This window comes from Cynocephalus volans, chromosome 6 (genome assembly GCF_027409185.1).
Source record: "Cynocephalus volans isolate mCynVol1 chromosome 6, mCynVol1.pri, whole genome shotgun sequence".
In the NCBI taxonomy this organism is placed as follows: Eukaryota; Metazoa; Chordata; class Mammalia; order Dermoptera; family Cynocephalidae; genus Cynocephalus; species Cynocephalus volans.
Genome location: NC_084465.1, coordinates 120,414,181 through 120,438,254, shown reverse-complemented (window position 1 = coordinate 120,438,254; position 24,074 = coordinate 120,414,181). Strand labels below are relative to the sequence as shown.

Here is a 24,074-nt window from a genome sequence, read left to right as displayed (position 1 = left end):
TCAGATAATTAACTCTGGATTTTTAGGATGTAGAAAAATTTATCCGGCTTTGGATTCATGAGGTATATCGGGTCTTCTATGACCGTCTGGTTGACAAGGAGGACAGACAGGTCTTCTTCAACATGGTGAAGGAAACCACCTCCAATTGCTTCAAGCAGAGTGTAGAGAAGGTAAGCCAGACTCTGTGACTATTTGACCTCAGAAATGATCCCAAGTGTTTGATCACATTTGTCTCAGATTTCAGGTTCCCTTCGCAATGGAAACACAGCTCTGCTCTCTAAATCTTGGGAAACAGTATTATCAACTAGTTGTTTGATTTGGTGATATTTTACTTGGTCCAATTTTACTTCACTTCTATGTAAACATAAAGTTTGAATCCATTCAAAGTAGTTTAATATAAGATGCTACTTATTTATAATTAACTTAAAATGCACTTTAGGGTCAATTAATTTATGAGTTGAGAAATGAACCACAAATTTTTATGGTATGACTGAGGCCCTGAGCCCAAGTGAAAGATTGCCATGGTCTCCCACTTGTGGATATTTTCTCTTTTCCATTGTGATGTAAAAGGAGTCATTTTAAACCTATATATTTGTGTCATCTGGTTCCATTTCCATTGCTAAGAAGCTGTGATTGTTCTACAGAAAAATTGCAGAGGTGTCCATGTCACCTCCAGAGTCCAAGTGCAGAAGTGCTTCTAATGTCAGGAAAAGGAAGCTTCTAGAACGGTCCTGCTCTAGGCACAAAGCAGGGACCAGAAGTAGTGCCTGAACTTCTACTTGGTGAAAGAGCAAGCACATGGAAATTTTGTCATTCTTCCAGTGCCTTCTCTGGGAACCTTATGATCTGACCACCTCTTAACCGCTTAGTAAACAGACTGACCCTCACTTTCATGCTCTTTCTCTAATGTCCTTTTCATCAAGCCTTTATAGCCATCAGATCCACATATGACATTGGTTTACTTAAAAACTATTAATTAACCATGACTTGAAGGATGTGCTCGAAGGAAACAAGCACATCTCCTGCTCCCTCCCTCTGCACCTCCCACTTCCTCTGGTTAGGCCACTGGCTGAATGCCCAGCTGAAACTTATCTTTCTCGCAGGTGCTCATCCACTTGTCACCCACTGGAAAGATCGTGGATGATAACATCCGTAGCCTCTTCTTTGGAGATTTCTTCAAGCCAGAAAGTGACCCAAAAATCTATGATGAGATCACTGACCTGAAGCAGCTCACAGTGGTCATGGAGTACTACCTGGAAGAGTTCAACAACATCAGCAAGGCCCCCATGTCCTTGGTCATGTTCAAGTTTGCCATTGAGCACATCTCCAGGATCTGCAGGGTCCTGAAGCAGAACAAAGGCCACTTGCTCCTGGTGGGCATTGGGGGCAGTGGACGGCAGAGTGCCACCAAACTTTCCACATTCATGAACTCATACGAGCTGTACCAGATCGAGATCACTAAGAACTACACCAGTAATGACTGGCGGGAGGACCTAAAGAAGATCATGCTGCAGGTTGGCGTGGCCACTAAGAGCACTGTGTTCCTCTTCACTGATAACCAGATCAAAGATGAGTCATTTGTGGAGGACATCAACATGCTTCTGAACACAGGTGATGTGCCCAACATCTTCCCAGCTGACGAGAAGGCTGACATTGTGGAGAAGATGCAATCAGCAGCCAGGACAGAAAGAGACAAGATTGAAGTCACTCCTCTTTCTATGTATAACTTCTTTATTGAGAGGGTGAAAAAGAACCTTCACATTGTCCTTGGTAAGACTCAGTTTTCCCTTTTTCCTCTGCCCTTTTTCCTCTGGATCTTTCTAGGTCTTCTGAGTGCCCGATACCCAATCCCCTTAAATGATTCCAGGGTTGATCCAGTCAAAGCACCAGCCAGAAGTCAGAGCCTGGAGTTCCTCTGGCAACATTTCCCATTCTCCTGAAAAACTGTTTTAATAAACCTGTTCCACTCTCTTCAATTCTCTGAATTCTCCTCTGAAAAAGAACACATTTTAGCATATTGCCCTTGCACAGAGCAATGTGCAGGGCATCTCCAATCTATCCAGAAACCTAGGAGCTGCGTTTAATACTTCTCTCAATTTTTACCTCCTGACTGTCTCTCATCTCCACCCTCTTAACTCCATCTCCTCCACCTTCACATGAGCTAAGCTGCTGTCATCTCACCCAGACCTCACCTCCAACCTTGTAACTGTTCTGTCTCTACTCTTTCCCATTCCAGACCTTTCTGTTATATTGAGCCAGGATCATTTTTTTCACGTATTGCAGATATGATCATTGCATGTGTGCATGTACACACACAAATTAAAACACTTAAATTACTCTCCATTAGGATAAGGACCAAAATTCCTAACCTGTGGTCTTATAAGGCCACCAGCCAGACTGTCTCTGCCCTTATCTCGAACCAGACCTCTCCTTTTCTTTCTGTTCTTCAGCCTCACTGACCATACACTTCCACCTGTACATCAGACTTCCTCCTACCACACTGAGTCTAAATAAACAATGAATGAAGTTTGGGGTGTAGAATTCAAACTTGGATGTTTGATGCAGATGGGGTCAGAAACAACCTCACACCCCACAGCAACTTCTGTGAGTAACTGTGTATGGGGCATCCATGGCTCCCATTTATCTTAGAGTCAGCAGAAATAGAGCAGAGGGCTCAAGCCACTCTGGCTAAGTGACCCGAAGGATGCAGAAGGGACAATAGTGTGTATGGAAGACCAGTTAGTAGGTAATTGTAATATACTGAGATCCCATCACAAAGTTAAATGAAAATACCCCATGATTCTCCCAAGCTTCCCAAACACCTGTCATGGCTATTCATGTTTACATCCCTGGAACACCAACAGGAAACATGACACACACACCCGACTTATGTCTTCAGAATCCTTGGAAATACCTACCTGCCCCATTGGGCCTCCCTGCCTTGGAGGAAGGGAATTAACAAGGTCTACTTTTCATTAGCCATGAGTCCAATTGGGGACTCCTTCCGGAACCGCCTGCGGATGTTCCCTTCACTCATCAATTGCTGTACAATTGATTGGTTCCAGTCCTGGCCCACGGATGCCCTGGAATTGGTGGCCAATAAGTTTCTAGAAGATGTGGAGCTCGATGACAACATTCGCACAGAGTAAGCATTAGCTGCATTTTAGTACCCTCAAAACTCCAAATTGAAAATCTGGATGCTGGCTCTATTTTTGTTATTGTTTTAAAGATTTCTCAATTTACATATAGCAAATGTCTTATATTTTTAAATTGGATCGCACTTATATAGATATTTAATAAAGCACCTTTGCTGAAAAAGAATAAAATGTTATTGTTCAGCATTGTCCTGGAGATGCCCCATTGTCCTAGCTACGAGGACCTAGATATGACGATATAGCTACGTCAGAAGTCTTAGAACTTGTGTTCTCAACAGGAACGATATTGCTGCCAAGGAGATGAAAATCGGTTCCTGTGAGAGTGAATAATACTTACTCTTTTATGTATAAAGCACAGATACACAGAAAGAGAGACAGAGAAACGCTTAATTTTGGCTAGAGTAAGGGAAGAGATGAGACTGTCAGTCATCCTAGGTGCCCCATGAAGGCAGGGAACAATCAACTGTCTTATCTACTTCTGTATCCTTAGTGCCTAGCAGATGCCTGGTACATAGTAGGTTCAATTACTGTTTGTTTTAGTCCGTTTTGTGTTGCTATAACAGAATTACCTGAGACTGGGTAATTTATAAAGGACAGAGGTTTATTTAGCTTATGACTCTGGGACAGCTGCATTTGGCATGGGCCTCAGGCTGCTTCTACTCATGGTGGAAAGTGGTAGGCAGCCGGCGGGAACAGCAGATCACATGGCGACAGGAAGCAAGAGAGAGGAAGCAAGAGAGATAGAGAAGGTGCCAGGGTCTTTTTAAACAATGAGCTCCCAAGGGAACTAATAGAGCAAGAACTCAGTCATTACTCCCCCGTCCCCCAGGGAGAGCATTAATCCATTCAAGAGGGATCCGCCCCCATGACTCAATCAGTTTCCAACACTGCCACATTGGAGATCAAATTTCCACATGAGTTTTGGAGGGGACAACACATCCAAACTCCATCACTGTTTTATTAAATGAATTAATGAAAAATGAAGAAGTAGGCAAGGGTCAGAGTATTGATGGCCTTAAGTTCCATTTCAAGAATTTCGAACTTTATTCTCTAGACCAGAGAACTCTTAACCTGGGTCCACAGGCTCATGCATAGAATTCAGTGGGACAGTGAATATGAATGAGGAAAAATCACATCTTCGTTTCCACTGATATCCAACTGGTATTTTGCATTTCTTTCAATGATAAATGTAGGCAATATACAGCAGTATTATTAGCAGGGCCTGTGACTGTTACCAGTAAGAATCACAGTTATTTTCATAACTCATTCAGCCATTACAGATACTTCAATATATCATTTCCTTCAGAATTAGGGTGGTTTTTCAACCTGCTGCCCAATCTTATTATTTAAAGCAGAAGTTGGCAAACTGTGGTCCATAAACCAAGTCCAATTTACGACTGTTTTTGTAAATAAAGTTTTATTGGAACACAGCCATGCCCATTTGTTTACATACTGTCTATGGCTGGTTTTACATGACTGCAGAAGAGTTAAGTAGTTACAACAGACACCATGTGGCCCACAAAGGCCACATATTTATTATGTGACCCTTTCCAGAAAAAGTTTGTTGACCCCTGATTCAAAGCAGCAATAAGGAAGCACATCTATTAAAAATATTTTGCAAAGTCTACTTCAGTATAATTGGTTTTCTTGGTTCCTATGTATTTTATTTTATGCATTTTGAGACATTGTTTTGGGAAGTCAGGAGGTTTCTCCAGACTGCCAAAGGCTAGGAAACTCTTGCTTAAGCTCTGGTAAATCATCAAACAGATCCGAGATAGAAATTATTTGATCATAGATCTTTCCAGTAAGATTATATACCTCCCTCATCTTTCTCTACCTTGGCTCTATTGACTTGTCTTCAGAGAATTTTGGATTGTAGTGGATCATAGTCAGTACGTGGCTTCTCACGCCCTCACATCTGTAACCAAAGTTGTGCTAGATCTTCCTGGAGGAAGCTGGGGTCCTGCCTAACTGCCTTCATGCCCTCGGCAGGGTCGTCTCCATGTGCAAATATTTTCAGGAGAGCGTGAAGAAACTGTCAGTTGATTATTACAACACGCTTCGCAGACACAACTATGTTACCCCCACCTCCTACCTGGAACTGATTCTAACCTTCAAGACGCTCCTGAACAGCAAGAGGCAAGAGGTGGATATGATGAGGAATCGCTACCTGACAGGCTTGCAGAAACTTGATTTTGCAGCTTCACAGGTGAGCACTGCCAAAATAGAATGGGGACGAAGAGACCCAGGATGAGGCAGATGAGGTGGGGCACTCGTTCAGGTGCAGAATTTGGGAGGAAACCACATGAAGACAGGATCTGGCCTGCATTTGCAGGGCTCACCTCACTGGCCTTACCCTAATCCCTGCCCTGTGGGATCCTGTCTTTATTTAAGATTTTGATATTTTGTTTATTATGAATTTGTGGCATTAATTTTTGATTCTTAAAATACTGCAATAAACAATTATCTTAAGGACTGAGTATTTTGATGCCCCCTTAAATTTTGTGCCCAGGGCGAGTGCCTCACGCCCCTGACCTTTGTGGGGAACTAGGTGGAATAAGGCAGTGGTTAAGAGCAGGGCTTTATGGGGACAGACTTGGGCTCAAATTTCAGCTCTACAACTTACCAGCTGTATAGCCATGAATGTGTCATTATTTCACCACTTTGGGCCTCATACTCCTCCTCTATAAAAAGTGACAATAACAGTTTTTACTACATAGAGGTGTTATAAAGTTTAAATGAGCTGGCATAAGGATGGGCCTTAGCAAAGTGCCTGGCATATGAGTTATTAATTGATTTGTGCTTGGAGCTTCTTGACAGACTATCTAAACTGAGAGCTATATTAAGAGGTGGATTTTCAGCACCAATAAAGCACTGAGGAAATTGATTGATTTACAGAAGTTGACCCCTTATTGTGAACAGGAACATGAATACTGCAACATGGGGGTGGGAGAGAACGTCACAGGTGTCCTTCATTACTCTGTTCATGGGGGTGCTGGGTCCAACTCGGGGTACTTGGCTTTTAGAGAGGTGATGAAAACTCAAGTGTGTCCACATAAGGGTGAGCAAACCGTGTTGTTTGAAGAGCAGCAAAAGGACCTGAGACAGTCTAGATCAGAAAAGAGAATAGTGGTGCCAGTTAACATTCCTTGAGCCCTGCCACATGCCTGGTGCTGTGTGTGAGGAAAAGAGTGTTGTCATCTCCATGTTACACACAGAAACCAAGACACGGAGAGGCCATGTGACTCGCCTGTGGCCACATAGCCTGGCAAGCAGTTGGGCCAAAACTGAAGCTCAGATGTGCATAACTCCAGAGCCTTGTTTCCAGCCAGGCCAGTACAGTGTGCTCTGTCACACGGGCTTGCTGGAACAGTAGGTGCAAGGTCGTGAAAGTCCTCTCCAATTCTTGAAATCCAATCCTGTATGTCTGAGCTGCCTTAGAAGGCAGAATCAGGACCAGAGGGTGAAAACTGCATGGGGATAAATTCTAGCTCTTTGTCAGGAAAATCTAATGGGTTTAGTTATCTGAAAAATGGTGTAACTCACCTGAGAAGTGGTGAGCTCCCTGTCATTAGAGGTATTCAAACAGAGACTGGAAAACACTCAGCAGGAATGCATTAGGAGACATCAGACTGTTTGTCTTAGTCAGCCCAAGCTGCTATAATGAGACACCATAGTCTAGGTGGCTTCAACAACAAACCTTTACTTCTCACAGTTCTGGAGTCTGGAAGTCCAAGATCAAGGCACCAGCAGCTCCAGTGTCTGGTGGGGGCTCTCTTCCTGGTTTGAAGACAGCCCCCTTCTTGCTGTGTCCTCATATGGTGGAAAGAGACAGATCTCATGTTTCTTCCTCTTTTTATAGGGTCATTTATCCCATCATGGGTCCCAACCTCATGACCTCATCTAATCCTAATTACTTCAAAAGGACCCACTTCTAAATATGATTGGATTGGGAATTAGGCTTCAACCTATACATTTTGCGGGGGACACAAACATTCAGTCCACAGCACTGTTAGAAAAAATAGCCTTGAAAGTTCCTTCTGTCCCAGGTATCTAAGCTGTGTATGTTTCCTTTACAGCCTCAAAGAATGTAACTATTTCTAGAAACTTCTTGACTTGCATTTGGTCTATCTCTCCCTGCCTCCAGCAGGGGTTGCTCAATGAGAAAGGAACCTTCCTATTTTTTAAATTTTAGTTTACCTGTGTATGTCTAGTGCCTAGCACGATACTGGATAACTGCAGCACATAGCATGAACTCAATAACGAAGTGCAGAAAGCTGAAAGAGAGAAACACCAGCCAGTAAACACACAGCCAAGGCCGTGTCAAAATCATTAGTACATGTTTCCTGCACACGTTGTGGGATGGAGAATCATTTCAATCCCTGCCCACTTTGCCATTTTCGGCATTGACTCAGCTGACCCTGGATTCCTCCCACTGCTGTCTCTTTGTTAGGTGGCAGTTATGCAAGTAGAACTGACTGCCCTCCAACCTCAACTCATCCTCACCTCCGAGGAGACTGCCAAGATGATGGTGAAAATTGAAGAGGAGACAAAAGAAGCTGATGCCAAGAAACTTCTGGTGCAGGCAGATGAAAAAGAAGCCAATGCTGCTGCCGCCATTTCTCAAGCAATCAAGGTATGAAGATCTGAGAGGAAAGGGAGGGAACTAGTCCCACAGAGTGGACGTAGTCATGCCCATCTTGCAGATGAGAAAAAGGAGGCTCAGAAAGAGCAGGTGACTTTCCCATCATCACGTAGCTAGTAAGTGATGAAGTGAGTCCTTCAGATGCCTGGCTCTCTCCAGGAAGCGCTATTGTTTTCCAGGTATTCTCCATCTGACTCATAAGACCAACGTGATCTGACCTCATCTCTTACTACTTTCCCCTCATTCACTCTGCTGTGGCTATTCCTTAAATAAACACAAGGCACGCTCCCACACACCCCAGGGCCTTTGCACTGGCTGCTCTCTCTGCCCAGAATCTCTTTCTTTAACACCCACACGGCTATCTCCTTCACCTCCATCACATTTTTGCTCAGTTGTGCCTGGTGTGTTGTAAGTATAGAACAAATATTTCTCAAATGACAGAATGTTGAACCTAGAAGACTCCAGTTGAAGGTGATTCTTGTACCAAAGAAGAAGTAGTCCTGGGAAGGGCTTGACTTACATCCAGATATTAGAAGAAAATCTGCCTAACATTGATGTGATGTTATATACTTCCCAAAGCACTGTGGAGTACACAATTCCATTTAAGTGTTACAACTACCTTGAGACTTAGGAATGACAGGTATCAAAATCTGAGGGCTGATGACATTGAGGTTCAGTGGTAAAATGACTTTTGAGAGCTAGTTAGTAGGATTAGAATCCAAGGTTCACAGCACTTAGCTTAAGATACTTGGCCTTATACCCCCACTTAGTAATTAGAAAATTCTTTTGACTAATCCTCAAACAAGGGTTTGAGCAAGAAGCAGCCTGTATCTGGCTTCTATCACAAATAGATTTGGGATATTTTCTTGAAACAGGCCTTCCAGACTGGCTTTTCTCTCATGAGTCCTGAAACCTGGTCTGTGATAGATTTCCTTAGGGCCTGATCCCTGATCTGAGAGTCACACACTGAATACTCTAGATTATGGAGGTTTGTTCACTTATAGTTCCAGTGGCACAGACAGGAGTCAAATGGAAACCATCAAAGACAGTGACCACCAGGCACCAAGAACCATGATCTAGCAGGTGATTTGCCATTCTAAGGCAAGATGCTAAAAATAGCTACCAGCACCATGGTGATTTCTCTGGTATTCCTTCATCTAACAAGTATGTATTGAACACGTACTACATGTTGGCACTTTTCCAGGCAGTGGGGAAATACAAACAAACGAGACTGACAAAATCCTTTCTCTCATGGAGATTGTATTCTTTTCTATTTGATCTGCACTAACTTTTATTATCCTCATAGCTGTACAAGGCAAATGGTCTTATCACCACTTTATGGATGAGGAAATCATGGTACAAGAACTCAAATGACTTGTCCAAGGTCACACAGCTATCAGGTGACAGAATCTGACTCAAACCCAGAGCTCTTTGACTCCAAAGCCCTCACATTTGACTGTTGTTCCAGAAGTTGCAAACTGGTAGCCAGTACATTTTACGAATCAGAAATAGTATCAACTTTAAAACATCAGGGAATTTTACATAAAAGTTCTAAATTTTCAGCTTTTCTTAAAAAAAAAAAAATCAGGGATTCTGGTGACATTGGACCTGCATTCGTGGTTTGCACACATCAGCGGTGTCGGATAGATGCTGCCCCTGAAGGCATATGAATTTGCAACTCTTTCATGGTTCTACACTAGAATCAGGCATGTCCAGGCTCAATTTTTGCTCTGCCCCTTCCTAGCCTCAGTTTCCTCATCTACGAGCATGAAGTGGGAGTACAGAGAGATCTTGTCAAGTTTGTAGCATGTGTCAGAGCATAATGTTAGCTCCTCTCCAAAACATTGTTCTTTGACCTACACCAAGGGGACTTGCCTGTGCAATCAAGGCGAGCCTTTCACTGTGTGGGGACCATGAGGGAGAGGAACATCACACCCAGGATTCGGCTCTGGAATGTCAGGGGAAACAGCCACTTGCTAGAGCAGAAGGGAGGTGAGCAAGGGCATGAGGTTTATGAGATGACCCAGGACTTCCCACCACACCCATTCCCAGGCAATAAACTGCCACCTCGGGTTTCGGTGCAAAGGGTGAGGTTTAATGCTCTGCCATCCCATCCCCAATCCTGGGAGTGACACTTTGGAGGTGAGTCAGGAGGTGGAGGACACTGTCCAGACCGGAGAAGAAACCTGTGTTTACTCTGCAGTTGCCCTGAGGCTTTTGTGTGGACCAGGATCCCTTCCTGAACCTTCCAGAGGACTGCTGATTTTCCCTAATCTCCTCGCTCCTCTAGAAATGACATAACATGGGAGAGCACCCAGTACAGTGTCTGATGCATAGCAGGGGCTCAGCAGTGCAGACAGAGCCATACTGGAAGAGAAAGAGCCAGGTCTCAAACACTTGATTCACAAGTACAACAGTTTGCTTATGTTGGTCAATTCTTTTCAAGCTAGTGAATCATTTATTTTCCCCCTAATGAGGACAGTAGATAGTGCAGAATTACTGGAGGTCTGAATACATTTCATCGGAGTGCCCCATGCTCCATGCCTCTCAAGCAGTCCTGCTACTCCTTGCATTGCTAAGACACAGGGGCTATTGTTAATTATGTTTTCATCATAAAAACAAATGTGGTTATGATGCATATGAAATTTTTTTTAAAACTTGATTTTGACACCTTTTCAATTTTCGCTTTTAATTAGTAGTTTCCTCCTAGTCTTAGTCCCTGTCCACACACATGGATAGATTTATGTCATTGCCATCATGGTGTAATTGTGATTTCTATCATGGCTTTTTTTCCCCCCCAAAACAAAAGTACAACAACCTTTGTTTTGTCTGCCTGTCACAATAAACCTGTGGGATGCAAAGACTTCAGTGCATGGTGCTTCAGGTAGTCTAGGAATCGATGCTCTCTTGTGCAGTTCCACTTCCATCATGGCTATGTGATCACTCCTTGAACTTGTGGGACTAACAGAGGATTGTAACCAGCTGTATGAGCTTAGCTAACTCATTTTACCTCTTGGAACATTTGCGTGTGTGTGTGGAATCTGGTAAATGGGTTGCTAACTAATTTGTAAGGTCCATCCCAGTCCTAAAATCCTATGATGTTAAGCTTTCTTTAGATGTAATTCACATAGCTTTAATATTCACCCTTTTCAATTGTGCAATTTGGTGGTTTTGTCTATTCACAAAGTTATGCAACCATCACCACTGCCTAATTCTAGAATATTTTCATCACCCCAGAAAGAAACCCACACCCATTAGCAATCACTCTCCCTCCCCCAGCACCTGGCAACCACTAACCTGCTTTCTGCCTCTTTGGATTTGCCTGTTCTGCACATTTCATGTAAATGGAATCATATAACAGGTAGCCTTTTGTGTCTGGCTTCTTTCACTTACAATGATTTCCAGGGTCATGCAGGTTGTAGCAGGTTTCAGTACTTCTTTCTTTACATGGATGAATAATATTCCATTGTATTGATTTTATGTTTAAAATAACAAATCATGGATAAAACACACACCGTCTCATTTTCCCTGAATTCTCTCCTATCTCTGACTCCTTTCCCTGCTCTGCTCTCTATGCCTATTACTCATCCTTATATTGCCTTAAACTCTCCCCTGTTCCTGAGCTTCACCCCAGCCCTGTCTCTGAGGGGGTACAATACACTCAGGACTCTCACCCTATCCCGACCTTCTCCCACCCCGCATGCCTCATATCTTCCCTACACTTGCCCTTACCCTCTTCCCATCCGTCACTCGACACTTAAGCCTCATCCTCTACCCCATCCCTCAACCCATCCCTGATCAATGGGTGTGAAGTCGCTCACTTCATTGATCTCTTGGGAATTTGTTAAAAAACAAAAGCTTAATTTTTTATGATCACAAACAAGGTGAACACTCAAATGTCCAGGACATCCAAACCACAGCCCCCAAAGGCCACACCTGCACTCCTGTTGTCAGTCAAGGGTCACGGCCACCCTCGAGTACAAAGCTCCAGGAGGAGTTACTGTCCTTAAATGGCATCTGGGCAGGAGGCACCTCTTCCCACTCCCTCTGCTTCACCCAGGAGCGGAGCTCGGTCTCGCCACAGCATGCCAGGCACCGGGAACTCAGCCATTCTGTCTCTGCAGAACGAGTGTGAGGGGGACCTGGCCGAGGCGATGCCGGCGCTTGAGGCGGCACTCGCTGCGCTGGACACCCTGAACCCCAGCGACATCTCACTGGTGAAGGCGATGCAGAACCCACCAGGCCCTGTCAAGCTGGTCATGGAGAGCATCTGTGTCATGAAAGGGCTGAAGCCAGAGAGGAAGCCAGACCCTAGTGGCTCCGGTAACCCCCACCCCACCCTGAGCCTGCCCCAGCCTAGCCCCGCCCCAGGCCTGCAGGCAAGATGGTGGAGGCTGGAAGAATTAAGAAAGATGCAGGATGTGTTTATGCACCAAGCAGTCTCTTGAACTTCACCAGCCTCTTTGCTCTCCATCAGCCGGTATCTGTAGGTGAAGCTGAGCTTAGTGAAGATGCTTAGTGCAGGCGCAAACCATTACCAAAATGAAGGTCAGGCAGACTAAAGGCCTGGTGTGGAGCAAATACACACAGTCGTGTGTGAGTGACAGAGAGAATGAGAGCAGGGGAGAGAGAGCGGAAAGAGACAGCCAGAGAAAGACAAAGTGAGGGCTGTCCGGTGAGCTTAGCTGGCCAGAGCACGGTGCTGATAAAATCGACATCCAGGGTTCAATCCCTGTACTGTCCAGCAAAAAAGAAACAAAGAGAGAGAGAAAGAGACTGAGGGATGAAAAGCTAAGAGAGGGAGAGATGGAGATAGGGAGACCCCGAGAGACACAGAGATGCAGAGACACACATGTGGAGTCACAGAGACACAGAGAGACACAGAAACAGAGAGAGAGTGGTAAGAAAAGTGAACAGAGAGACAGAGAGAGGGAGAAAGTGAGAAGGACACAGAGATTTAGAAATGGGGAGAAAGGAATAGCAGAGAGAGAAGGGAAAGATCCTTGTACAACTGAGCCTGGAAGCATTTATCGGTTAATATTCATTCTCCTTAAAATCCAAATTAGATGTAGGACCTTGTATTAAGACCAGTGCCTCAGAACTGAACAAGGACTTCTGAAACCAACTCCGGTGCCATTTCCTGCCTTTCAAGCCCTTGCATCCTGGGAACAATGCTACTATTCCTTCATTCCTTCAGAGATGTTAGAAATCCCTGATCCCTCATTTGGGACCCTCTGGCTCCTGCTTTTTGTTGCTTCACATTCCCTCTTCTCTGGCAAGTTTTAGGGCAAATACCACATGAAGAAGACACAAAGTTAATCAGAAATGGCCAAGCAGGGAGTGGACTTTACAAGAGAATCCTTTAGGGAGGCAGCTGGGGGTAGTAAGTTGTCCTGAGCAAGGAAGAGCTAGCCAGTGTTTCTGCAGCCCGGCTATGTCCTAGAATTACCTGGGGAGCTTAAAGAAAGCTGAGGCCCATGCCTCCCTCCTAGAGATTTTCTTTCATTGGTCTGGGGTGCAGCCTGCACACTGGTATTTTTTAAAGCTTCCCGGGTGATTCCCAGGGGCAGCCAGGTTTGGCATCTGCAGAGACACCCAAAACACGGTCAGCTCGAGAATGTCAGTTCTCATCTTGGATCACTGATGACCAGCACAGAGCCCATCACTAAATGAAAATTAAAGTGTGCATATTACTCACCCAACCCATAGAATTTAGTGCGTATATTGGGATGGAGCAAAAGAGCCATTGAATTTAAATGAAGCAGATCGTTTTCCAGAAGGCACAAAAGCTTTCATGGGAAGTGTTCAGCAGGTTGCTGTGCTCACAGTTAAGAATGGGATACATTTGATTGGTGGTACCCAGTATGATGTCTCAAAGTATAACTTTTTTGACTAGCCTGAGTTTGGCAATTACCGTGAGCCAAAAAGTCTCCCCAATTTTTTCCAGCTCATCCGCAAAAGGAGCATTGTCCAGGGATGGGATTGGGACTCGATCAGTCATCAGCACAGCACGATGGGTTCTGAGAACAGGGGCCTGGCTACATTTCTGGGCAGGCCACAGGTCTCCCCCGACTCTCACTCTTCCTCTCAAGACCACCCCGTCACTCACTCACACCATTCCTCACAAGAAGGACTGATTGGGCTCCGTCCAACCTACCTCCCAGACTTGGAAAAGAATATTCCAAACACGTGCCCATGGCTGTGGCTCCTGTTGCCCTCCCCATGTATAAGTGGGATAATCCGCATTTATTGGTAACTGTGTGTGGGGCACTGGGCCAGGTTCTAGTGAACACAGCAGGAGCTTACAGCTTTGAGGGAGAGGTAGACAGCTGAAAGTAAGCAAAAAATTACAGATTGCAGTAAATCCTATAAAGGAAATGGACCTTCTATCAGGCGAGATAAAAGAAAATGCTAAGGGAGAGACAGAGGAGCCTGAAGTCTGGTCAGTGGCCAACCTAGATGCCTGTGTAATGGCCAGAGGGGTGCCATTTACAGCACAGGCCCCGGGTTCAGGGTAGGGAAGCACTTGGGATAGTGACAGGTTTGAAGGAGGGTCCTTCATGACCTAGGTCCAGGGGAGCGAGGCAGAGATGAGATGGGTAAGGTCATCTGGGCCTCCCAGACCCTGGCAAGGAGCTTAGATTTTTTTTTCCAAATACAAGCAGTAGCTACTGCAGAATTTTAAATCTCAGCCAGAATGTCTTACTACAGCTTGTTATCCTGTTTCTTATACTGAATAGGTAAGATGATAGAAGATTACTGGGGGGTGTCAAGAAAGATTCTCGGAGATCTGAAATTTTTAGAGAGTCTTAAGACATATGACAAAGACAACATCCCCCCACCGATCATGAAGCGGATCCGGGAAAGGTTTATCGATCACCCAGAATTCCAGCCAGCTGTCATTAAAAACGTGTCTTCTGCCTGCGAGGGTCTGTGCAAGTGGGTGAGGGCCATGGAGGTGTACGATCGCGTGGCCAAGGTGGTGGCTCCCAAGCGGGAGCGGCTGAGGGAGGCCGAGGAGAAACTGAACGTACAGATGCAGAAGTTGAACCAGAAGCGATCGGAGCTGAAGCTGGTGGAAGACCGTCTCCAGGCCTTGAACGACGACTTTGAAGAGATGAACATGAAGAAGAAGACCTTGGAGGAAAACATTGAAATCTGCTCCCAAAAGCTGATCAGGGCAGAGAAGCTGATCAGTGGTCTTGGGGGAGAGAAGGACAGATGGACAGGAGCTGCCCACCAGCTGGGAATCCGCTATACTAATCTGACAGGAGATGTGTTGGTGTCCTCGGGGACCGTGGCTTACCTGGGTGCCTTTACAGTGGATTATCGGACCCAGTGCCAAAACCAGTGGTTGGCCCAATGTAAGGACAAGGTCATCCCAGGCTCCAGTGACTTCAGTCTCAGCAATACCTTAGGGGATCCCGTAAAAATCCGCGCCTGGCAGATTGCTGGGCTCCCCATTGACTCCTTCTCCATTGACAACGGCATCATTGTGTCCAATTCCAGACGCTGGGCCTTAATGATTGACCCTCAGGGTCAGGCTAATAAGTGGATCAAGAACATGGAGAAAGCGAATAGACTATCGGTCATCAAGTTCTCTGATGCCAACTACGTGAGGGTGCTGGAAAACGCTCTGCAGTTTGGTAACCCCGTTTTACTTGAAAACGTGGGAGAAGAGCTGGATGCCTTTATTGAACCCATCTTGCTCAAGGCCACATTCAAGCAGCAGGGGGTTGAGTACATGAGGCTGGGTGAAAATATCCTCGAATACTCCAGGGATTTTAAGTTGTACATAACAACCCGTCTGAGGAACCCTCATTACCTCCCTGAGGTCGCCGTGAAAGTCTGTCTCCTCAACTTCATGATCACCCCATTGGGTCTCCAAGATCAACTCCTTGGCATTGTGGCTGCCAAGGAGAAGCCAGAACTGGAAGAGAAAAAGAACAAGTTGATTGTAGAAAGTGCCAAGAACAAGAAGCAGCTGAAGGAAATTGAAGATAAGATCTTAGAGGTCCTGTCTAAGTCCGAGGGCAACATCCTTGAGGATGAAACTGCCATCAAGGTTTTGTACTCCTCCAAACTGCTCTCTGAAGAAATCTCAGAAAAACAGGAAATAGCTTCGATGACAGAAACACAGATCGATGAGACTCGTCTGGGCTACAAGCCAGTAGCTGTCCACTCTGCCACCATCTTCTTCTGTATCTCTGACCTGGCCAACATCGAGCCCATGTACCAATACTCCCTGACGTGGTTCATCAGCCTGTACGTGCATTCCCTGGCCCACAGCAGGAAGAGCGAAGACCTGGATCTGCGAATCGAGCACATCATTGAGCATTTCACCCTGAGCATCTACAACAATGTCTGCCGCTCCCTGTTTGAGAAGGACAAGCTGCTCTTCTCTCTCCTCCTGACCATCGGCATCATGAAAGAGAAAAAGCGAATCAATGAGGAAATTTGGTACTTCCTTCTAACTGGAGGCATCGCCCTGGATAACCCCTTCCCCAACCCACTTTCTGAATGGCTGTCTGAGAAGGCGTGGTCGGAAGTTGTTCGTGCATCCTCCTTACCGAAACTGAAAGGCCTGATGGAACATTTGGAACAAAATGCACTTGAGTGGAAACTTATCTATGACTCGGCCTGGCCCCATGAGGAGGAATTCCCTGGATCGTGGAAGTTCCTTCAAGGACTGGAAAGGATGGTGATCCTCCGATGTTTGCGGCCTGACAAAATGATCCCAGCCATTCGGGAGTTTATTGCTGAACACATGGGAAAGGTGTACATTGAAGCCCCGACATTTGATCTCCAGGGATCCTACAAGGATTCCAGTTGTTGCGCACCATTGATTTTCGTGTTGTCTCCAGGCGCAGACCCAATGGCAGGTGAGGACAGAATGTTGCGTGAAGAACGTAAGCCCACAGTGCGGGGATGGGTGACAAGAGCATGCTCCTTGCAGCAGGGGTCTCAGCAGTTAACAGGCAAAGGTGGGGCTGGGGCGGCTGCCACTCAGCACCCACAAACTGTGCCATCTGGGAATGTGAGCCCAGAATTGCCAGATCATTGGATTTTTTGAGAGAAACCAAAAATGCAGAAATTGCTCATTTTTAATCTTGATAAGTCATTCACATTTTTTCTTAAAAACCTTATGACAGCCAAGCCCAGGGCTGGATTTAGCTTGCTGGGTGCTAGTCTATCCCCTGTGTCTTAAACTTTTTTCTCTGACTATAGCTGCTTTAATTTTTTAATTTTTAATTTTTTGAATAATTAATGCTTCATGTAGTTTTTTAAAAAATCTAATGAGGCCAAAAGGTATAGAATTGCGGCTCAACCAGGAGTGATTTTTGCCCCTCGGGGGATATTTGGCAATGTGGGGAGATGTTTTTGTTTTGCAACTAGGGGGGTGCCACTGCCTACAGAAAGATAGAAACAGCCAGGGGTGTTGCTCAGTGCCCTGCAGCGCACAGGACAGTCTCCCACAACAAGAGATAATCTGGACTCGAATGTCGATTGTGTTGAGGTTGAGAAAGCCTGGGATAGTGTAAGCTGCATCTTGCCCCTCATCCTCCCAGAGGTAACCACTCTTACCAGTTCTGTGTATCTTTCCAGAAATAATTTGTGCATATGGAAGGGTATGGGTTGTTGACAGGAATAGATTCATTTTCTGTTCTGTTGGGGCATCCCAGTACTTTTGTGTTCTCTGTTGCTGAATGAAGAAAGAGTACCAGAAATGCAAGTGACAGGAGTGACATTCTCCTGTGACACCTGGGAGGTTTGGCATGTATCCTCACCCAGAAAGAAAGCCGGCACCTGTGCCCCTCAAAGGAAGGCAGAGGAGGAGCTGAACTAAACTGGTGCCCTTTCTGATTCCTGTTAGCACCAAGGAGCAATTCATGACCCCTTTCTAGCACTTTTGCTTTTACCCCTGTGCCCTTTATGTGGCAGATTTATAAAAGAGAAACTAGGGGGAAGCCAAGACAGGTAAAGCAGATGATGATAAATAAATATGATAAATTGATGATCTGCTGGTAGAGGATGGGCTGGCTACATCCGATGGCATAATTAGCCTATTCCGGTCCCTCTACTTGAGAAGTTTGATCAGATTTGGATGATTTCACAGGAAACTTTATAGTTGCTGTGTCCCTCTTGGGCCTCACAACAGGAGGCACATACTGTCTGGCTGTCTTTCCTTCTCTGATTAGGACTGGCCAGTGGGGTCAGGCATTGACAACGTGAGCCAGCCCCCACTCCTCCAGCCTCTCCTTTATAAAGTTTCCCATCAGCCTGTCACCTGACGTGATGGTTCTCAACATTGGAATCACCTGTGAAGCTTTAAGAAAAAAAATCTCAATGCATAGGTCACACCCTAGACCAATTAAATTAAAATATTTGGGGTGAGACCCAGGCATCGTGTTTTACAAAGCTCTTCAGGTAATTCCACCATGCAGCCAATGTTGGGAACCACTGACTTTAATAGTTTTACTGGCTTTTGAAAATCATTACCAAGATCCATTATTTCATAAGGGGCTACAGAATGGTGATACTTTAATTCTGTCCTTCCCTCCACATTTATTAGCTGGAACTCTTCTATAAAGAAGAATTTTCCTTTGCTGACACTTTGGTTTACTCCAAATGTAGTTGAAACAGGACAGGCGGAATAAATGCTTGGCTCTTTCTTCTTATTTACCAGCATTGAGAATGTTGAACTGGTGCTCTAGTAACCTCCAAAGTGAAGCAATAAGATTTTTTGTACGATTGTGAATGCATGAATTTCAACATATTGGATATTTCAGATTTATGGTGTTTTACTCTGATGCCATCATTATTTTTTTGATGCTCAAATTATTCAACTTATGGGAGTACTTTCATGCCTGGGTCTTTTTGCATAACCCCAGTAAATTTTGACAGCTTTCTTGCCTCCTAGAACTACTGTATATTCCAGTCTCATCTTGTACATTTCCTGCCCTAGACCTGGAAACAAATGTTATTCAAAGAAACCCCAGTTCTTTCACAGGAAATGGTGGTTGAAGACCACAATCTGGACGCCAGAAATGCTCATTACTACTAGGTGGTTCACTGATTACAGACCTCACTCTCCACTGATTCTCTCTTTCTTAGTACCTAATCTGCTCTCTTAATCAGTGCTTTGAGTTTTTATCTTCAATGAGTAAGCTATCCATTTCTAGAAGTTTTACTTGTTTTGTTCCAAATTCATGTATTTTTTAATAGAATTCTGAATTTTATTATATTTTGTATTTCTTTTTTACTGATTATTTTTTGTTAAGAATGTCTATGTGTCTAGACCAAAAGGGGAGTTGATTGTAGCTTGTTCAACTGTCTTATCAGACGTCTAAACCTTCCCCAGAGAGATGTTTATTTTGTAATTAATGGAAGCCAATGAGTATCTGAATCCAAAATTTTTTTAAAAATTTTATTTTGTCGATATACAATGTGGTTGATTATTGTGGCCCATTACCGAAACCTCCCTCCCTCCTCCCTCTCCCCTCTTCCACCCAACAATATCCTTTCTGTTTGCTTGTCGTATCAACTTCAAGGAATTGTAGTTGTTATGACTTCTCCCCCCCCCCCCGGTTTGTGTGTGTGTGTGTGTGTGTGTGTGTGTGTGTGTGTGTGTGATTTTATTTATTTATTTTTATCTCCCACCAGTAAGTGAGAACATGTGGTATTTCTCTTTCTGTGCCTGACTCGTTTCACATAATATAATTCTCTCAAGGTCCATCCATGTTGTTGCAAATGGCAGTATTTCATTCGTTTTTATAGCTGAGTAGTATTCCATTGTGTAGATGTACCACATTTTCTGTATCCACTCATCCGATGATGGACATTTGGGCTTGTTCCAACTCTTGGCTATGGTAAATAGTGCTGCAATAAACATTGGGGAACAGGTATACCTTCGACTTGATGATTTCCATTCCTCTGGGTATATTCCCAGCAGTGGGATAGCTGGGTCGTATGGTAGATCTATCTGCAATTGTTTGAGGAACCTCCATACCATTTTCCATAGAGGCTGCACCATTTTGCAGTCCCACCAACAATGTATGAGAGTTCCTTTTTCTCCGCAACCTCACCAGCATTTATTGTTCAGAGTCTTTTGGATTTTAGCCATCCTAACTGGGGTGAGATGGTATCTCAGTGTGGTTTTGATTTGCATTTCCCGGATGCTGAGTGATGTTGAGCATTTTTTCATATGTCTGTTGGCCATTTGGATATCTTCCTTAGAGAAATGCCTACTTAGCTCTTTTGCCCATTTTTTAATTGGGTTGCTTGGTTTTTTCTTGTAAAGTTGTTTGAGTTCCTTGTATATTCTGGATATTAATCCTTTGTCAGATTTATATTTTGCAAATATATTCTCCCACTCTGTTGGTTGTCTTTTAACTCTGCTAATTGTTTCTTTTGCTGTGCAGAAGCTCTTTACTTTGATATAATCCCATTTCTTTATTTTTCCTTTGGTTGCACGGGCTTTTAGGTCATATTCATGAAGTCTGTGTCCAGTCCTATTTCCTGAAGTGTTTCTCCTATGTTTTCTTTAAGAAGTTTTATTGTTTCAGGGTGTATATTTAATTCTTTAGTCTATTTTGAGTTGACTTTAGTGTATGGTGAAAGATATGGGTCTAGTTTCATTCTCCTGCATATTGAGATCGAGTTCTCCCAGCACCATTTGCTAAAGAGGCAGTCTCTTCCCCAGTGTATAAGCTTGGTGCCTTTGTCAAAGATCAGATGGCTGTAGGTGTGTGGGTTGATTTCTGGAATTGCTATTCTATTCCATTGATCAGTATATCTGTTTTTATGCCAGTACCATACTGTTTTGGTTATTATAGCTTTGTATTATAGTTTAAAGTCAGGTACTGTTATGCCTCCAGCTTTATTTTTTTTTTGCTCAGGGTTGCTTTGGCTATGCATGGTCTTTTGTTATTCCGTATAAATGTCTGGATAGTTCTTTCCATTTCTGATAATAATATCATTGGAATTTTGATGGGGATTGCATTGAATTTGTATATCACTTCAGGTAGTATGGACATTTTCACTATGTTGATTCTTCCAATCCAAGAGCATGGGATATCTTTCCATCTTCTTGTATCCTCTCTAATTTCACTCAGCAGTGGTTTGTAGTTCTCATTATAGAGATTTTACACATCCTCGGTTAACTCAATTCCTAAGTATTTTATTTTTTTGGTGGCTATTGTAAATGGGCCGGCTTTCTTGATTTCTCTTTCTGCATGTTCACTCTTGGAGAATAGAAATGCTACAGATTTTTGTGTGTTGATTTTGTATCCTGCTACTGTGCTGAAATCATTTATCAACTCCAAGAGTTTTTTTGTAGAGGCTTTAGGCTGTTTGATATACAGGATCATGTCATCTGCAAACAGGGACAGTTTGACTTCCTCTTTCCAGTCTGGATGCCCTTTATTTCCTTCTCTTCTCTGATTGCTCTGGCTAGTACTTCCAACACTATATTGAATAGGAGTGGTGAGAGTGGGCATCCTTGTCTAGTTCCTGTTCTTAAAGGAAAAGCTTTCAGCTATTCCCCATTCAGGATGATATTGGCAGTGGGTTTATCATATATGGCTTTAATTATGTTGAGATACTTTCCCTCTATACCTAACTTATAGAGGGTCTTTGTCATGAATGAGTGCTGAACTTTATCAAATGCTTTTCCAGCATCTATAGAGATGATCATATGGTCCTTGTGTTTGACTTTATTAGTATGGTGTATCACATTTATTGATTTGCGTATGTTGAACCAACCTTGCATTCCTGGGATGAATCCCACTTGATCGTGGTGAATAATTTTATGTATGTGTTTCTGTATTCTGTTTGCTAGTATTTTAGTGAGGATTTTTGCATCTATATTCATCAAGGATATTGGCCTGTAGTTTTCTTTTTTGGTTATATCTTTACCTGGTTTTGGTATCAGGATGATGTTTGCTTCATAGAATGAGTTTGGGAGATTGCGTCTGTGTCAATCTTTTGAAATAGTTTGTAAAGAATTGATGTCAATTCCCCTTTGAATGTTTGGTAAAATTCTGCTGTGAATCCATCTGGTCCTGGGCTTTTCTTTGTTGGGAGCCTTCTGATAACAGCTTCAATCTCCTTTATTGTCATTGGTCTGTTCAAATTTTCTACGTCTTCATGGCTCAGTTTTGGGGGCTTGTGTGTGTCCAGAAATTTATCCATTTCCTCCAGATTTTCAAATTTGTTGGCATATAGTTGTTCATAGTAGTCTCGAATGATTCCTTGTATATCAGATAAATCAGTTGTAATATTGCCTTTTTCATTTCTAATTTTTGTTATTTGAATCTTCTCTCTTCTTTTTTTTGTTAGCCATGCTAATGGTTTGTCAATTTTATTTATCTTTTCAAAAAACCAACTTTTTGATTCGTTGATCTTTTGAATTGTTTTTTGGTTTTCAATTTCATTCAGTTCTGCTCTGATCTTAATGATTTCTTTCCGTCTGCTAACTTTAGGTTTGGATTGTTCTTGTTTTTCTAGTTCTTTAAGGTGAAGTGTTAGGTTGTTCACTTGCCATCTTTCTATTCTTCTGAAGTGAGCATTTAATGCAATAAATTTTCCCCTCAATACTGCTTTTGCAGTATCCCACAGGTTTTGGTATGATGTATCATTGTTTTCATTAGTTTCAATAAACTTTTTGATTTCCTGCTTGATTTCTTCTTGGACCCATATGTCATTAAGTAGAATGCTGTTTAATTAACGTGTGTTTGTATAGTTTCCACAATTTCGTTTGTTATTGATTTCTAATTTTAATCCATTGTGGTCTGAGAAAATACATGGGATAATTCCAATTTTTTTGAATTTGTTGAGACTGGATTTGTGACCTAATATGTGATCTATCCTGGAGAATGATCCATGTACTGATGAGAAGAATGAATATTCTGAGGTTGTTGGATGGAATGTTCTGTAGATATCTGCCAAGTCCAATTGGTCTAGAGTATTGTTTAGATCTTGTGTTTCTCTGCTGATTCTTTGCCTAGATGATCTGTCCAATATTGACAGTGGGGTGTTGAGGTCCCCTGCTATTATGGTATTAGTGTCTATTTCCTTCTTTAGGTCTAATAGAGTTTGATTTACAAATCTGGCTGCTCCAACATTGGGTGTGTGCATATTTATGATTGTTATGTCTTCTTGATGCATCTGTCCTTTTATCATTAAGTAGTGTCCCTCATTGTCTCTTTTTATGGTTTTTAGTTTAAAGTCTATTTTGTCAGATATAAGAATAGCTACTCCAGCTCGTTTTTCTTTTCTGTTTGCATGGTAAATCTTTTTCCATCCTTTCACTCAGTCTATGTGAGTCTTTATGGGTGTGGTGAGTCTCCTGAAGACAGCATATAGTTGGGTCCTCCTTTTTAATCCAGTCAGCCAGTCTGTGTCTTTTGACTGGGGAATTTAAGCCTTTTACATTAAAAGTTGTTATTGAAAGGTGTTGATTTATTCCTAGTATTTTATTGATTATTGTTTGGTTGTCTTAGGTGTCTTTTGTTCCTTGCTTTCTGATTTACTGTTTGGTTTCTGTGTTTGTTGGTTCCTTAGGTGGTAGATAGCCTTTTTGTTTGTTTGTTTTCTCTTTATGGATGCCATTTTTATTATACTAGTGGGTTTTGATTTTTATTGGGTTTTTATGGCAGTGGTAGTTATTTTTCTAGAACCAAACCCAGTACTCCCTTGAGAATTTCTTGTAAGGGTGGCGTGTGGTGGTGAACTCCCGCAGTTTTTGTTTGTCTGAGAAATATTCTATTTGCCCTTCATTTCGGATGGATAGCCTTGCAGGGTAGAGTATTCTTGGCTGACGATCTCTGTCTTTTAGTATTTTGAATATATCATGCCATTCCTTTCTGGCTTTTAGGGTTTGTGATGAAAAGTCTGATGTTAGCCTGATTGGGGCTCCCTTATAGGTGATTTGACGCTTCTCTCTTGCAGCTTTTAAGATTCTCTCTTTGTCTTTGAGTTTTGCCAATTTGACTATAACATGTCTTGGAGAAGGCCTTTTTGGGTAGAATACGTTTGGAGATCGTTGAGCTTCCTGCATCTGAAGATCTGTGATTTTTCCTATACCTGGGAAGTTTTCTGCCACTATTTTGTTGAATATATTTTCAATGCAATCTCCTTTTTCCTCCCCTTCTGGAATACCTGTGACTTGGATATTTGAGCGCTTAAGGTTGTCTGATATCTCTCAGATTTTCTTCAATGCCTTTGATTCTTTTTTCTTTCTTTCTTTTTTTTTTTTTTTTGCCTGCTTGTGT

The 24,074-nt window shown here is 43.1% G+C and overlaps 1 protein-coding gene across 1 annotated transcript in view; it reads left to right on the top strand.

The window, feature by feature from the left end:
* The window catches only part of DNAH3 (dynein axonemal heavy chain 3), a 169,854-nt gene that overhangs the window by 129,047 nt on the left and 16,733 nt on the right, over nucleotides 1-24,074 (top strand). The window contains exons 46-52 of the mRNA XM_063099804.1: nucleotides 27-170; nucleotides 1,104-1,770; nucleotides 2,980-3,145; nucleotides 5,148-5,364; nucleotides 7,609-7,791; nucleotides 11,925-12,123; nucleotides 14,541-16,682. Of these exons, the coding sequence (XP_062955874.1) occupies nucleotides 27-170; nucleotides 1,104-1,770; nucleotides 2,980-3,145; nucleotides 5,148-5,364; nucleotides 7,609-7,791; nucleotides 11,925-12,123; nucleotides 14,541-16,682 (3,718 nt within the window). The remainder of the gene's footprint in view (nucleotides 1-26; nucleotides 171-1,103; nucleotides 1,771-2,979; nucleotides 3,146-5,147; nucleotides 5,365-7,608; nucleotides 7,792-11,924; nucleotides 12,124-14,540; nucleotides 16,683-24,074) is intronic.